The 16,010-nt window shown below is 35.5% G+C and overlaps 1 protein-coding gene across 1 annotated transcript in view; it reads left to right on the top strand.

Annotated features, from left to right (window-relative positions):
- Positions 1-10,870: 10,870 nt before the first annotated feature.
- The window catches only part of Thsd7a (thrombospondin type 1 domain containing 7A), a 200,063-nt gene continuing 194,923 nt past the window's right edge, over positions 10,871-16,010 (top strand). The window contains exon 1 of the mRNA XM_090333170.1: positions 10,871-11,691. Within this exon, the coding sequence (XP_090189296.1) occupies positions 10,877-11,691 (815 nt within the window). The 5' untranslated portion in view covers positions 10,871-10,876. The remainder of the gene's footprint in view (positions 11,692-16,010) is intronic.

Below are 16,010 nucleotides of genomic sequence, written 5' to 3'. Positions count from 1 at the left end.
CCCCAAACCAGACAGAGATTCATCAATGAAGAATCTACTTTCATATTTTAAACTGATCTTCCAATTCTTTATTTTGTAATTTTGAGCTGAGTACTTTTAGAAAATTTACTAATCTTTTCCTCATAGATATATCAATCTAAGTGTTAATTGATACTTCCAAGTCACTAAATGTATGAATTGTTGCCCGAACTTGTAGATTCATTTCCTTGGAATCATCACCTTTGAAAAGATTAATTTAGCCATGCAGCGTTAATTTTACCTTCAGATAATATATTTTGGTAGAAAAAATTATTTATGTTTAGCAAGTATATTTATACACATTCAGAGATCTACAGACTAATAATGATTTCAGATACTTGAATTATTTCCTTTTCTAATGCTTAATGATTAGAGCATTTGGGATTTAAATAATATGAGGATTATAAAAATATACATAAGTCCATATGGCCATTGATTAAGACAACCACCAGGAAAGCATTACTGCCTCTTGTTAGGAAATCATAACTTTTCTGTATTTTAAATGAGTTACACTGGCTTTATAAGAAGCAACTGAATTTATTGTTATATTTAATTAGTTACTTGTTGTGAGGCTAGGTCCTGTGCCAGGAAGGAAGCAATTGTCATTGTTTGCATTTTTTTATTTGTTTAGCCTTATTAATTGTTTTATAACATTAGGGAATTTTTTCTTTGATCCATATCATATCTAAGAAAATATTAAAATTTAATAGATACCTGTAAAATAGTTTAGTAAAAAAAAATACATAAAATGGGGCTGGGAGTTTGGCCTAGTGGTAGAGTGCTTGCCTAGCATGCACAAAGACCCGGGTTCGATTCCTCGGTACCACATACATAGAAAAAAGCTGGAAGTGGTGCTGAGGCTCAAGTGGTAGAGCTCTAGCCTTGACAAAGTCCAAGGACAGGGCTCAGGCCCTGAGCACAAGCTCAGGACTGGCAAAAAAATACATAAAATAATGGCTATGCAGATATTCATTAATTCAGAGTATCCGAAGAGTCATGGAATAAAATGTACTTCTAAATGTGTAATGAAAATATCATAAAAGTTAAAAAGTAGTTGCTTGGGCTTCATTTTCATATTCTGCTCTGTGAAGATCACATCAACCATTAAAATAATTGCCTAAAATTACGCTACTGTTTAGCTATCCAATAAACAGTATAACATCATTTTAGATTAATTTAGAATGTATTATTTCCAGTAACTGCCTATTTAATATACTTGGCACTAGAAATAATATACAAAAATAGTGGGAGCTTTGAGCTACTTTTTGAGCTACTTCAGTGTTTAATAAGACAAGAAGAAAATCTATTAAATCTATAATTAGCTCTCCTTTTAGCTAGAAGTTCCAAATAAATTGCCTTTAGGCAGAAGACTTTTAAGAGCTCCCTAAGGCTTTGAGTGGGCAGAAGGTCCTAGAACTTTGAAAGTAAGTTGCTATGTCCAAGAAGTTGCTCTAAATTTCAAAAGATTAGAGAAATGAATGTAACAAATTGGCTGGTGCTACTTGTGGCTATAGACACATAAGTTTTTATGTACTGTATAACACATGAGCCACTTTAAATATGAAATTTTGAGGTATTAGTTACAGTCATGGGATCATAGAACCATCACAATCATCCATCTCTAGTATGTTCTCATCATCCCAATCACTTTACCTGAGGACCGTAAGTCCTCTCACTCGCCTGCTGTTGGCTCCTATTGACATCCATCTTATGTTCTCTATTGTGAATTTTGGGTCATTTGTATACATAGGTGGGATTATACTAGATTTCTTTGCTCATGTTACTTAGCATAAATTGTCAGAACTCTCATGCTGTAACCTTAGAATTTCATATTTTTAAGAGGGGTATCGATTTCTACACATTTCTTCGGGAAAAAAATTACTTGGGCAACATGAAGTTTGGAAGTTCAGAATTATCAAACTCTTTCAACAAATTATTCACTTGAAAGGAATCTGAAGAAGTTTCCCCTGATATATGTAGCAGTTAAATTGTCACATTAAAGAATGAACATTTATCATTCTTTCTGACAGCAACATAGAATTCCATTGTGTACAAATACCACATCTTGTTGATCCACTCATCAACAGAGGGACATCTAGGTTGGTTCCATATCTTTGCTATGGTAAATGGTGCTGCAATGAACATTGTTGTGCTGGTGGATTTAGTATGTCCTTGTTTCTGGATGATTGGGTAAATGCCAAGTAGTGGAATTGCTGGGTCATAGGGGAGCTCTATGTTTAGTCTTCTGAAGAACTGTCCCATTTGTTAGGAAATGGAAAGACTTAGAAAAGATCATATTAAGTGAAGTAAGCCAGACTCAAAGGAACTTTGGCTCAATGGTTTCCCTCATTTGTCATAAGTAGAAACCTTGGGCTCTCCTAGCAGAGATTTGCAATAGAGCAAAACCTTGATACAAAAGGCCATATAGTAGGATGCTAAATGAAAGGATCTCTAGAATATAGAAACATAACTCATATAATGAATGATTGTTGTTCTTAAGGTACTATGTTATCTCTCATCTCTTTTGCTGTCCCTTGGTTATCTCATATTGTTACAGTATCTCACTTTGTTACCTGATATATCGGATATATTTGTATTTGGTTATTTGAAATTGGATAGGGAACAGGGGAAAACAAGATGAGGGGTGGGGGTAGGGGGGGAAGGAAATGGGGACCAAGACATGTGAAAGGGTATCAATGTATGGGAATTAATGCACCATCTATCTGGCAAATATCATATAACCCTTCTATTAATTACAATAAAAATATATGGAAAAAAAAGAATGAACATTTGTATGGGAGAGAAAGGAATTTTGCCACTTCATCCCACATTCTTTTGGGGACGTTGATAGGCTTTATGCCATAGATGATAGCGATTAATGACATAGTTCTTATCGTATCTCACACATGAAGAAACAGAGTTCAAAGAGACTAAGTAATGTTCTTAAGAATAATCAAACATGATGGGTCCTATAAACAGATCATTGTACTTAGTTAGCACTGGCAAAATTAGCTAGGGTGATAACGGATTTCTCATTCATTTTCTCATAAGATTTAAGGACTTGCTTTAATTTCAAACATTTAATTTTATACTCAGATAATTTCTCCTTAAAGTTTAATTACTTACGGAAGATGAAAGCTCAGCTTGACTTCCACTGTGATCTCTCCTTATCTACCAAATTGATATGTCATTTGAGAATTATATTCTAAATTAAACGAAATTAAATTAAAACTCAAGTCAAAGAAGCAATGAACTCTCTTTTTGATTTTCTTTGAAAACAAATTTTGGCCTTGCTGGCTAGGAAAATAAGACTTGTGTTCACAAATCTTTACAAATAGCTTTCATGGTCAGATTACACAGCCACACTTAAATGAACCAGAGTGGTGTTGGGTGCTAAGCATTTGGGTTACTCATCTAGGGATTTGTTTCAAGATAATTAACACCCAAGTCTTTATTTCTCCCTTGTAGTATCAGATAAGTACAAGACAAACAAAACTGTGTTCCAAAACTGGAAACAGAAAAGAAAAAAAGGAAAGAAATAGCAAAAGAAATATATTTTAGTGAGTCCATAGAATTTTGCAGGATATTTGAAAATACACAATCCTTTGTAAACTGGGGGTGACCATGCATAAATAATTGAAGTTAAAGTAAAAAAAAATCTATATTTTGAGTCAAAATAATAAAACAATGGTGCATGTGGGGACATACACTTCCACACATGGGACCACAAAGTAGAAGGTAACCATTCTCAGGCACATGCTTATAGACTCCTGGAAGGAGGGAGGACTGGCACACACTGTGGGCACTTCTACAGAGCCCCATGTAGCTATGAGTTGATAATTTGCAATTCTTTGGAACAGTTATCTGGCCACTGTCCAACAAAGATATTCATGGTAGCATTATTTACAGTACTGAAAGCATTAGACATGGCATAAGTGTACGTAAACAGAATCATAGCTAAAGCATCATATATTGATAGAATAAATCTCTCTAGAACTGTAGTATCAACCGAATGTGAAAAAAGGGAAGCATAGATCAAGTGACTGTAAGGTGATCAATTCTTTGTTTAGTTGCATGGTTTAGAGAGTGTTTTGTTTGTTTTTTGTTTTGTCTATGTTAATTGCATGAGATTTCACTTGTCATTTCCATCCGCCTAGGCAATGAACTCTGAGCAAATTCATCTTCTCCATCTCTCTTCCTCATCTCACTTCTCTGTCTTAAAACACTTTCAACAGGTTTCATTATTCTATTTATTTACATGCACATGAAATACTTCAATCATATTCACCCTCCTCCACCCTCTCTGTTGGTTGTTTCATCTCACTAATATATGCACCCCAACAGGCTATTTTCCTTTTCTGTGGATTATGATTTAAAATTCTTTTCTATAATTACTGAAAAGTAGAAAACAAAAGCTGATTATAAAACAATTTTAGCACAAGCTCCAGTGTAGTTGTCTAGCCAAGGACACCAGAAGAAGACCAGCTACATGTATTTAACATGTTTTATGAGGACATTCTTGCCTATCACTTAGCAGTGATTTCTAATGTTTTTGAAAAGATTTACTAGCATAAACGCAACTAGAACTGTTTGAGCTACCTGTGCATTTTGAAACGTAATTGTTGATGATATAATATTACCCAGGAGATAGAACTCAGTACATTCCCATTTGTACACTCCTTGATACCAGTTAAAGTAAGACAACATTGTTCTATAACCAAATGCAGGAAAAAGAAAAGACATTGTCTCACTTGGAGGACACAAACATATTTAGTCAACAAGATATTGGTTCATTTGAGTTTTATGGCAAATAAGGATGGAAAGTAGTTTGCATAATTTTCTAATGCTGTTTTTACAATGTTTATCTTTTATAAGGCTCTTTGGAACAGTTGTTGGCCACCTGTCAATAATGTGGCTTTTTATGGAGTCAGCCTTTTATTGTTCCTATGCCCTTGACATATAAAAAAAATCTGTCTTATAAGTCCTATTTAAACATGGTGAGAAAAACACTTACTTTAAATTTGGATGGCCACCTTCTGTAGACTGGATAAAGAGTTTTGAATGATACACCGAACAATAGTTGGCATCTTATAAAATCTTCTTTGGCAGAAAATGAAAATAAACTCATTATTTGATGAACATTTTCTGAAAATTAATGAAAAATTGTATTTATGATATTGAGCCATGGAACTCAGCCAAAAACATTTATGTAAAGCTTTTGTCACAATTTTGCATAATTTTATATTGATTTTGTGTAAAAATATTTCTATTATGGGTTTACCAATTAAATAAACACTTCAGTGTCTGAACAGTTGCTTTAGCTACTTGTTAGTGTAACAGGACATCCAATGTTTCATCCTAGATTTACATAAAAATCTGTCAACTAAGTGTTCTGCACATATTTATTGACCTACATGCTAGAAACAATTTACATGGTAGTGGATAAACACAATCCCACAAATCTGTACACAGGAATATACCTCCATTCATAAGGGGATACTTCACACCCTTAAGGAGGAAGCTGGCTATCCCTTGTCTTTCTCAATGAGATTCCACGTTCCCTTTAAAACATCAGGCCCAAGAATGGTGCCTGAAGCACGTTTCAAACCAATGGAAATTCTTATTGTGCTTGTTAACAGCAATACCCCCTTTCATGACCATCACTTCTCCACTACCACCTTCTCTTTCCTCTTAGTAATGTGTGAGGCTGCATATTAACATTTATTGGAAATCCTTGATGTATTCTACTCAGATAACCCATTTTTGTATTATGCTAGTCTGCTGGCTTCCTATGTTCCTACAGAGTGTCCAGATATGGTGTTTCCAAATTATATTTTGAAGCATTTTCACACCTCTGAACAGGGTAGCTAATTGGAGTAACAATTCTTAGTTGTCAAGAGCAATTTCAGATGCATTCCCCCTTCCACTAAGTGTGTGATTATTTCAAGATTGCTTGCAGGGCTAAAATAGACAGCTCTCCATCAGGGATACTGGACTGAAGATCTGATCTTTCCAGAGATTGGTTAATTGGACATGTGTGCAATACCCAAGGTGCAGGGAAGTGATAAGAAAGCAGTTAAAGCCTGAAAAGTGGATGAGTTCTTTTAGGCTCCATCATGATTATATTGCTATTTCTGCTTTCAACAGTAGCTTTTTCTTTAGCATCAGTAGGTATTTTTATAGATCACTGAGGCATTTTTGGCTATACCATTTTCTTATTCTCAATGTAAGAATCTTGGAATAAAATAATCCTAACAGTGTAATCGGTTAGTAACCTGTTAGTTAAAATGTGTAATAGCACTAGAATGGCAATTGAAATGTATTTATATTGATAAGGTATGTAAATAATTATTAGATTTTTTATCTAAGCAAGCTTCAGAATTTCTTATTATAAATGTGTCAAATTTTTTTCTGCTGATATTGGCATCAGCCATGTATCACGTCCATAAGTCTTATTGACTAACTTCTATCTTTTCTGAACAAAATAATTGAAGATGTTCACACAATAGTAGGCCAACAAAATTATAGGAAACAATGAAACTATGGAATATAATGAATTGTTCCAGTCAATTAGTGCCAGTGACAGGTTTTTTGGTTTGGGGTTATTTTTTTGCCAGTCCTGTGACCTGAACTCAGGGTCTAAGCCCTGTCTTTGGGCTTTCTCAAGACTAGAGCTCTACCACTTTTAGCTTTTTTTTTTCCTTCTATGTATGTGATATAGAGAAATAGAATCCGGGTCTTTGTGCATGTTAGGCAAGCCCTCTACCACTAGGCCAAACTCCCGGCTATTTTATTACATTTATCTTAAAAACCTGTCACTAAGGGGCTGGGAATTTGGCCTAGTGGTACAGTGCTTGCCTAACATGCACAAAGACCCGGGTTCAATTTCTCGGTAACATATAGGAAAAAAAAAAGCCGGAAATAGTGCTGTGGTTCAAGTGGTAGAGCTCTAGGCTTACAAAAATCCAAGGACAGTGCTCAGGCCTTGAGCCCAAGCCCAGGACTGGAAAAAAAAAAAGATAAATCTAATAAAACACATGTGAAGTCAAGCAAGGCAAATAGTCCTTGTGTTCAGTGAACATGACAGTAAGAATTACTTTATATTTTAATGAATTTAAACTAAAAGGCATATTACTAGCATTTTTTCATGTATTCAGTAACTAGTAAAAATAAAAATCTTAACATTTAGAAGTGACTTATTTCAAAGAACATTTTGTTCTTAGCTGTAATTAGCATGAAACTAATCCAGAGATTACTTGGAATTATTTTCTTCAGGTTTGTTTTTATTCATTCGAGAAACATTGAGTTCATTCTATGACCATGCCCTAAAATTGTTGCAAAAGACAAAGTCCTACCCTGAGGGAGCACAGAGATGGTCTTCTATGATAAGTTAACACTTGGCAGTTATTATATAAACTAAGCAGTTTTAGGATAGACATGACATGAGAAATACACAGGATGCTTTGAGTACACAAGGAAATTTCCCCTTGTTGTGGTGTCAGAAATCCATCAATCATTTTCAAGGCAATCATTTACATTTTTTTGCCAGTCCTGAGCTTTGAACTCAGAGCCTAAGCACTGTAGTTGGGGCTTGCTTAAGGCTAGAGCTCTACCACTTGAGCTACAGCACCACTTCCGGCTTTTTTCTATGTATTTGGTACTGAGGAATCAAACCCAAGTCTTCATGCATGCTAGGCAAGCACTTTTAGGTTAAACTTCTTTCCTCAATCATTTACATTTATTTGAAAGAAATTTAGCAGTCTGTTTTCTTTTAAACTTAGTTTATAAGTTTAAGAATTTCACCAGTTCATACTTGTAGTGTATTTTTCAGATTTTAAAATTAACCATTATTATTTATTTCATTGTTTTTTGAGTTTTTGTTGTTTTTAGGAGAAGAAAAAATTATTTCATAAAAATATATTTCTTTGCACAGCAATGGCACAAAGATTTGAAGTCAATTCACATTTTTGTAATGAAATGTACATTTTTCATTAGTTATAGCTCACTGAAAATAGCACAACTTACCTAAAATGTACAATTATGTACATTTAAGTATGAATTTTTCATCTTATCCCACAGAGCAAATATCTAACGTTTTGGAGATTTAATTTGCTTAATCTGTCTAATTTCATAAGCAATATCAAGAATGAAAAACAATAATGTACAAATATTTTCCCTGAATTATTTTTGGAATTTTGACAATGATTTAGACGGGTAGAAAATAAGAATTACTATATTATTCAAATATAGTGGGAAAAGAAAGTAATATCAAATATGTGAAATTAATTTTAAAACAAATCATCTTATTCAGATTTTAATGGAAAGTATCAAAAGTTTTATGAATATGCAATATAATATCATTTCTGTAAGGGATTTTCAGCAGTTTTTCCCTTCACAATGCAAATACAAGCTTAAAGTATTTCCAAGTATTCTATATTGACAATTCTAACAAATTAACTAGCTTTCAAAATTTATAGCATTTTGTTATCAACATTCCAGAAAGACTTTTTCCCAAAGGGAATTATAAATTCCTTAAAGCATCTTAGCTGATGAAATTTGTAAAGCAGAAATTTATTAGGTTGTGCAAATTACTCAATACTCATTCTATATATGTAAGAATGAGTGCTTGCCATGATATTTGTCTTTTCCATTTACAAGTAGAATATGAAATTCATATGGAAGATAAAATCTACATGTTTTAAACATTTTTCAATAAAATTAAATGCCTAAATATTATAAGAATATTTTTCATTTTTCCTTTTGTAAGGAGCAATTGCTGTCATGATCTGAAAAATATGTCTAAACATACTTTCAATTACTCAATGTATAATGAAATTAAAAGTGACAAATATATCTAAAATCTAGATTAGTTTTATTATTCATTCAAGATGTGAACTGTGGGAAGGTACATGCCTGTAATCTTAGTTACGTGGAGGATGGAGGTAGAAGGATCTGGTTCAAGGCAGCCAGTCAAAGCAAGAGATCCTATCAAAATCAAACCCAAAGCAAAAAGGGCTGTGGAGTGACTCAGGTGATAGGGCACTAGCCAGGCAAAGCCTTCAACTCAATTTCCTGTATCACCAAAATAAACAAAAACCAAATGATTGACTCATAAATACACAGAAAGATGTGAACTTGGCAAATCATGCCACATTATCGCCTTCTGCTTTTGTCAACTGGGATGAATCCTCCGGCCTAGTTTAATGCTTTTGTGCTTTGAAACAGCAAACCTTTTGCAGAAAAATTCTTATGCATAATTCCCCCTTGAATTCAAATAAATAGTAAAAGATTTTTTCTTTTAAAAATAGCAATCAAAATAAGAATAGTAACCCCAAAGGGCGGCAAAATGGAATGTGTGTATGAGTGTGCATCCCCCACTGATTCTCATCTTGTCCTTCTTTCCCTGAGAACTTCTTTTTTTTTTTTTCAAATTTAATTGATTTTATTTTAAAGCTCATTTGCAGGGCTTTTTGATCTCATCACAGGATGCTGACAACATGAAAAATGTGGCTTACATTCATTAATTATAGATCCAATTTCTAAGTCATTGTACTATTTTGATGGAAGAAATTCTCCCACAACTATTTACACTTTGTGTGTCTGAAATAGTAGCCACTGGCCCCATGTGCCAATACCTGAAGTATAGTTGTTCTGAATGAAATATGAAATATATGTCAGATATCTCCCTGAGAAATTCTTGAGAACAGTCTAGAGTTTCAATTACTCAGATTCATGAAACAGATTTATAAAATCATGTAATTATATTATTGCTAAGATTCCTCACAATGCTAAAGTGTAGTTTTCAATTATGTAAGTTAAGAAGTTGTCTTTAAAGCTTTGAAAAATCATATACTCTTCCTTATGAAAGGAAATAATATAAGAAGTAAAGGTTCCTATCTCTTAGCAGGAAGATTTCTAAGGTAAGAATTCACATTCCATTCTAGACTCACTGACCTGTGTGCCATAAACTGCCCTATGATACTAAATAGTTCATATTCAGGAAACAAATAAATTGATTAAAATCTCCAAATCATCCTTCAACATTCAGAAAATTGAAGGTATCCTTGGTGTTTGAATTCCCCAACTTATATCCATACTTCAATAAGGAAAAGAAATCCTATACCTACATATGTCACATATTCATATGTATATATGCCCCCGAACGTGTGTGTGTGTGTGTGTGTGTGTGTGTGTGTGTGTGTGTGTGTGTGTGTGTATGTTTGTACTTTGTTTTGGGAAAGGTAAAGGTAAAATGTGCTGAGATGAAGATTTTATGCTCTTGGCTTCAAGTGCCTTCAAAGTCGACAATTAGATTCTGTCAGCAGTCAGTACACAGCTGTTAGACCTTTGCAGTCATAGGCTATTGCAATAAAAATGAAGTGCAAGGGAGAATGTTCTACAAAACAGTTAATTACCCAGGGAAAGAAATGCCTTCAGAAGTAATCTTTCACGATGGGCTATTTTCTTTGCCAGTTGCTAAAATGGTTGTGAGACAGGAGTAATGAATTTTCATTGTGTCTAATTTCTGATGTCCTTTATGAGCAAGGATTTCTAACTACCTAAAATGAAGCAAATTTTTAGTAATCCCAAAACGACCGAAGGTGAAATCGCCCCAGACATTGCCTTATATAGACACGGTGGCACAGTTCCTCTTTTCTTAAAAAAAATAGAAAAGAAAGGATTGAAACTTAATGAAGATCATTATTTTTCCAGCAGTTTCGCAGAGGGACCTACTTTTGTAAGACTTCAGGGAAGTTAATGTACTAGGTCTTTCTAGAAGGTGATATAGTAACTTTGCCTTTTCTTCTCGCAGAATCGTTAACTCTTGTGTTGTTTTGCAGGTCCGTGGGGCCGATGCATGGGAGATGACTGTGGGCCAGGAGGCATCCAAACCAGAGCGGTGTGGTGTGCTCATGTGGAAGGCTGGACGACTCTCCACACAAACTGTAAGCAGGCAGGAAGGCCTCACAACCAGCAGAACTGCTTCAAAGTGTGCGACTGGCACAAAGAGTTGTACGACTGGAAGCTGGGTCCCTGGAATCAGTGTCAGCCTGTGATTTCCAAGAGCCTGGAGAAACCTCTGGAGTGTACTAAGGGGGAAGAGGGCATCCAGGTGAGAGAGATAACATGCATACAGAAAGACAAAGACATTCCTGCGGAGGACATCATCTGTGAATACTTCGAGCCCAAGCCCCTCCTGGAACAGGCATGCCTCATTCCCTGCCAGCAAGATTGCATCGTGTCTGAGTTTTCTGCCTGGTCTGAATGCTCCAAGACCTGTGGCAGTGGGCTCCAGCACCGGACTCGGCATGTGGTGGCACCCCCCCAGTTTGGGGGCTCTGGCTGCCCGAACCTGACTGAGTTTCAGGTGTGCCAGTCTACTCCTTGTGAGGCAGAGGAGAGCTTATACAGCCTGCATGTAGGGCCCTGGAGCACCTGCTCGGTGCCACACTCCAGACTAGCCAGGCAAGCTGGGAGACGCAGAAAGAACAAAGAGCGGGAAAGAGAGAGAGGCAAAGGGGTGAAGGATCCAGAGGCCCGAGAACTGATCAAGAAAAAGAGAAATAGAAACAGGCAGAACAGGCAAGAGAACAAATACTGGGACATCCAGATTGGATATCAAACCAGGGAGGTTATGTGTGTGAACAAGACTGGGAGAGCTGCTGACCTGAGGTAAGGCTGCATTTCCACCACCTGTTATTGCTCTCAGTACACACCAGCTGACTCCTGGAGAACAACCCATACACAGGGGTCGGGTGTAAGCTGTACCCCCGACTTAGTGTGTGGGTTCCTTCGGGATCTTTCTGTTTTGCTCAAGTTTAGGCCCTATACTACTTGAGTTAATTTCCAATTATCCTTCAAAGGTTAGGTCTGGTTAAGGTCAACAGTACTGTTTCTCAGACAATGAAAGAGAAAAAGGAAACAAAATCACATGGAGGCTGGAGTATTGGGGTTTGAATCAGTTACTTATTTTAATGAGTTAAATAGAATAAGGCATACTTGTAATCTCTCTGTAAGTTTATAGCATTTTCAGGATTACCCTATAAACAAGAGCTGCTCATAACAATGATCCAGGGAGTGATACCTAAGAATAATTTTCTTCCACATTTTATAAAATGGAATGACTCCAGTGAAAGAAAACCGTAAGGGGTAGAAAATAAGGTAAGAAAAGGGTATTTAATCACCACTGGACTTGTCTTAAACACATGATTAATTGGCTGCATTTCCTACATGGAAATTATTTGGCAAATTATTTTGGAGTACATAATGACTGTATTAAGAAGGCCATTTCATGTATGATTAATATGTCATGAAAATAATATTCACTGAGGATTATCTAAAGGAAATGTTGCTCTTTGATAAGTCAGACCCTCTGGGAGTGGCTTATCTGGCTCATTTGCATAATTGCCCTTTTGAAATATTTATGAAGTTATGATCTGGACTGAACTGAAGAAATTATAGTATCATTACTCTGGCTTTTATAACATATTTATTATAGAAATGACATTGAGAGTGCCAGCTACTTTATCACTCCGTCTGTTCTCTTGAGTAAAACCATTAGATAAATTTTTGCTGAACTCTCAACCCATATGCTTCTGGTGAGCAACTGGATTGTATTTCTCATGACCCTGGAAATATTATAACTGCTTCCATTATCCTGTTGATTTCAATGCTTAAGAACCTAAGTAAACCATGCTGCATCCTGAAGTATCCCACTTGCTTTTGCGTTTCTCCACCCTCATTATCTTCCTCACACTTTCTTGTCTAGTGATTCTGCTGTTATGGATTTTGAAATATGGTTGAGAATCTTTGGGGAGCAACATACAGTTTAGATAAATGAATACTTGAGAAAAATATATCATTTATGGACACAACTATCATAATAGTTCTGGTTGATATTTTTAGGGTATTTTCCATGTCTTCTTTCCTTTGTACTCATAAAATAGTATTTTATTTCAGCTGAACAGTAATTCGCCCTTCACTCATTCTGGCATCATTATTACAGATCCTTTAGTCTTCTAAACACATGCTTGCTCTTTATTCTTGAGGTTCCTTCCATTAGCTCATTCCTGTGATTCTATGTCTTGTGCACTTATAGTTCAACTGGTTTTATCATTATATTATTATCCTTACTTTGGTGATTTGCTGATATAGTGGCTCCTGTTATAGTCGTGATTTGGCCTTAACCACATAACTAGATAAACCTCCAAGATTCTATGACTTGTCTCCTATCACTTTTTATTGTGTTGTAGACATTTAATGTTAATTATTTGATTAAGAGTATGATTAACCAGGTGCCGAGGCTCACACCTGTAATCCTAGCTACTCAGGAGGCTGAGATCTGAGGATCATGTTTCAAAGCCAGCCCAGGCACTAAAGACTGTGAGGCACTAAAAAACCGGAAGTGGTGCTGTGGCTCAAGGAGCAGAGTGGTAGTTTTGAGTTGAAGAGCTCAGGGACAATACCCATGTCCAGTGTTCAAGCCCCATGACTGACAAAAAAAAAAGAATATGGTAACAGCTGGATTTCAGTGCCTATAATCCTAACTACTCAGAGGGAAGACCTGAGGATCACAGTTCAAAATTAGCTAAGGCAGGAAAGTTTGTGAGTCTCTTACATCCAGTTAACTACCAAAACATCCAGAATTGGAGCTGTGGCCCAACTGGCTGATAAGGAATAGTACCTAGGCCCTGAAGAATGGCATACCAAAAAAAATCAACAAATTTGGAAATTTGTGTAGAGCTAGTATTCCCAGTCAGTTGTTGGAATTAAGGAAATGTATTTTTAAATGTGAAAATTATTTGTAAGATATGTACATATCATTAGAAATAACCTCTATAATTATTCCAGTAAGATGATATTTGCATATTTTCTGACTTGACTTAAATTTTATGTTAATAAATTGATAATTACTATTTCTATTTAAGATGAATTATCTATATTTGTGAGAGTTAAAGTTTTAGTGAAAAATGACTGAAATCAGATATTTTTACCTATACATCACTCATGTATTACCATATCATAAAGCCTGTAGTCACAAATCAACGATTGAATAACTGAACTTAAGGCATTTTATTCATATCTAGTACACCACATAACATAGAGGACCAAAAATACCTTCATAAGGCTAAAATAGCCTATTACAGGAACTGATTATATTAATCATGATAAACCTAAGAATCCTGGAGAAAGTGTTCTTTTTAAAAAATTTTATTCATTTTTTATTGTAATAAATAGAGGGGTTACAGTTATATTCACCAGATAGAATTAGCCTTACTTTACACACATTGATACCCCTTCTCATGTTTTTGTACCCATTTCCTTCCCCTACCCCCTCCCCTCATCTTGTTTTCCCCATTTCCCTTTCCAATTTCAAATAAACAATTAAACATATATACAATATACCAGATAACAAGGTAAGATACTGTAACAATATGAAAATAATCAAGGAACAACAAAAGAGATGAGAAATAACATAGTATATTAAGAACAACAATCACAAACATAAAGCTCTTGTTTCCATATCCTGGAGTTCTTTTCATTTAGCCTCATCCTATATGGCCTTATGTATCAAGGTTTTGCCCTATTGTAATTCTCTGCTAGGACAGTCCAAGGTTTGTACTAATTATTACAAATGAGGTAAACCATTGAGCCTGTGTTCCTTTGAGTCTGGCTTACTTCACTTAATATGATTTTTTTCCAAGCCTTTCCATTTCCTTACAAATGGGGTGATCTCATTTTTTTCTGATGACAGCATAGAATTCCATTGTTTATAAATACCACATCTTGTTGATCCAATCATCAACTAAGGGCATGTGGGTTGGTTCCATATCTTTGCTATGGTAAATAGTGCTGCAGTGAACATTGTTGAGCTAGTGTCTTTAGTATGTCCTTGTTTCTGGACATTTGGGTAAAGACCAAGGAGTGGGACTGCTGGGTCATAGGGGAGATCTATATTTAATCTTTCCATAGTGGTTGAACGAGTTTACACTCCAACCAACAATGTAGTATTGATCCCTCTTGGCCACATCCCCACCAGCATCTGTTGTTATTAGATTTCTTGATCCTGGCCATTCTAACTGGAATGAGGTGGAATCTCAAAGTTGTTTTGATTTGCATTTCTTTTCTGGCCAGAGATGTCAAGCATTTCTTCATGTGTCTCTAGGCCATTTTTATTTCTTCTTCAGAGAAGTCTCTAAGTCCTTGGCCCATCTTTTTTTGTGTCCATTTTTCTTTATTATTTATCATTCTCATTGGTCTTCTCAAGAGAAGATTTTCACTCCCATGCAGAAACTTTAAATAGAAAGGAATTCTTACAAGTCTCTTTACAGACAGTATTTAAGAACAAAGAACATGTTCTTATAGTGCCATGACTTTACCCTCTTCAAATGGACAGTCATGGGTTAAAATGTTCAGCAGTTCTGATCTGCTCCAATTGAAGAAATGCAACATTTCAAAGTTGCTTTTAGAAACTTAGAATTTTGTCCTCTGACCAGTAGATGTCCATTGTTGAATCTGAAATCAAGATGTTTTGGAAATCTTTGGCCCATCTTTTAATGGGATGGTTGTTACTTTGAAGATTTGTTTTAGATAGATTCATTTTTGTAGCTGTTGCTATATTTTAGTTATGAGACCTTTGTCTGTTGTATTGTTAGTGGTAATCTGCTCACACTCTGTGGACTTTCTATTTAGCTTGTAAGCTATGTCCTTTGCCATACAGAAGCTCTGCAGTTTAATGCACTCCCATTTGTCTAAACTTTCTTTAATTTGTTGTGTTTCTGGGTCTTTATTAAGACATTTTCGACCTGTGCCTAGGAGACCTAGTGTATCCCCAATTCCTTCTTGTAAAGTGGAAAATGTTCTTAAGCAAATGAATAACTTTAGCAGAATTGCTGCTGAAATGCCCATGTTCTCACATCTGCACCTCACCACTGCCAGAGATGGGATCTCATACAGTTTTTGGTTAAGTTTTTCTTGAACCAAGGTCCTCC

Source organism: Megascapheus bottae, chromosome 5, assembly GCF_031878675.1.
Source record: "Megascapheus bottae isolate mThoBot1 chromosome 5, mThoBot2.hap1, whole genome shotgun sequence".
NCBI classification, from domain to species: Eukaryota; Metazoa; Chordata; class Mammalia; order Rodentia; family Geomyidae; genus Megascapheus; species Megascapheus bottae.
Note: the sequence above shows the minus strand (reverse complement) of the source record. Positions and strands in the feature narration are given on the sequence as shown.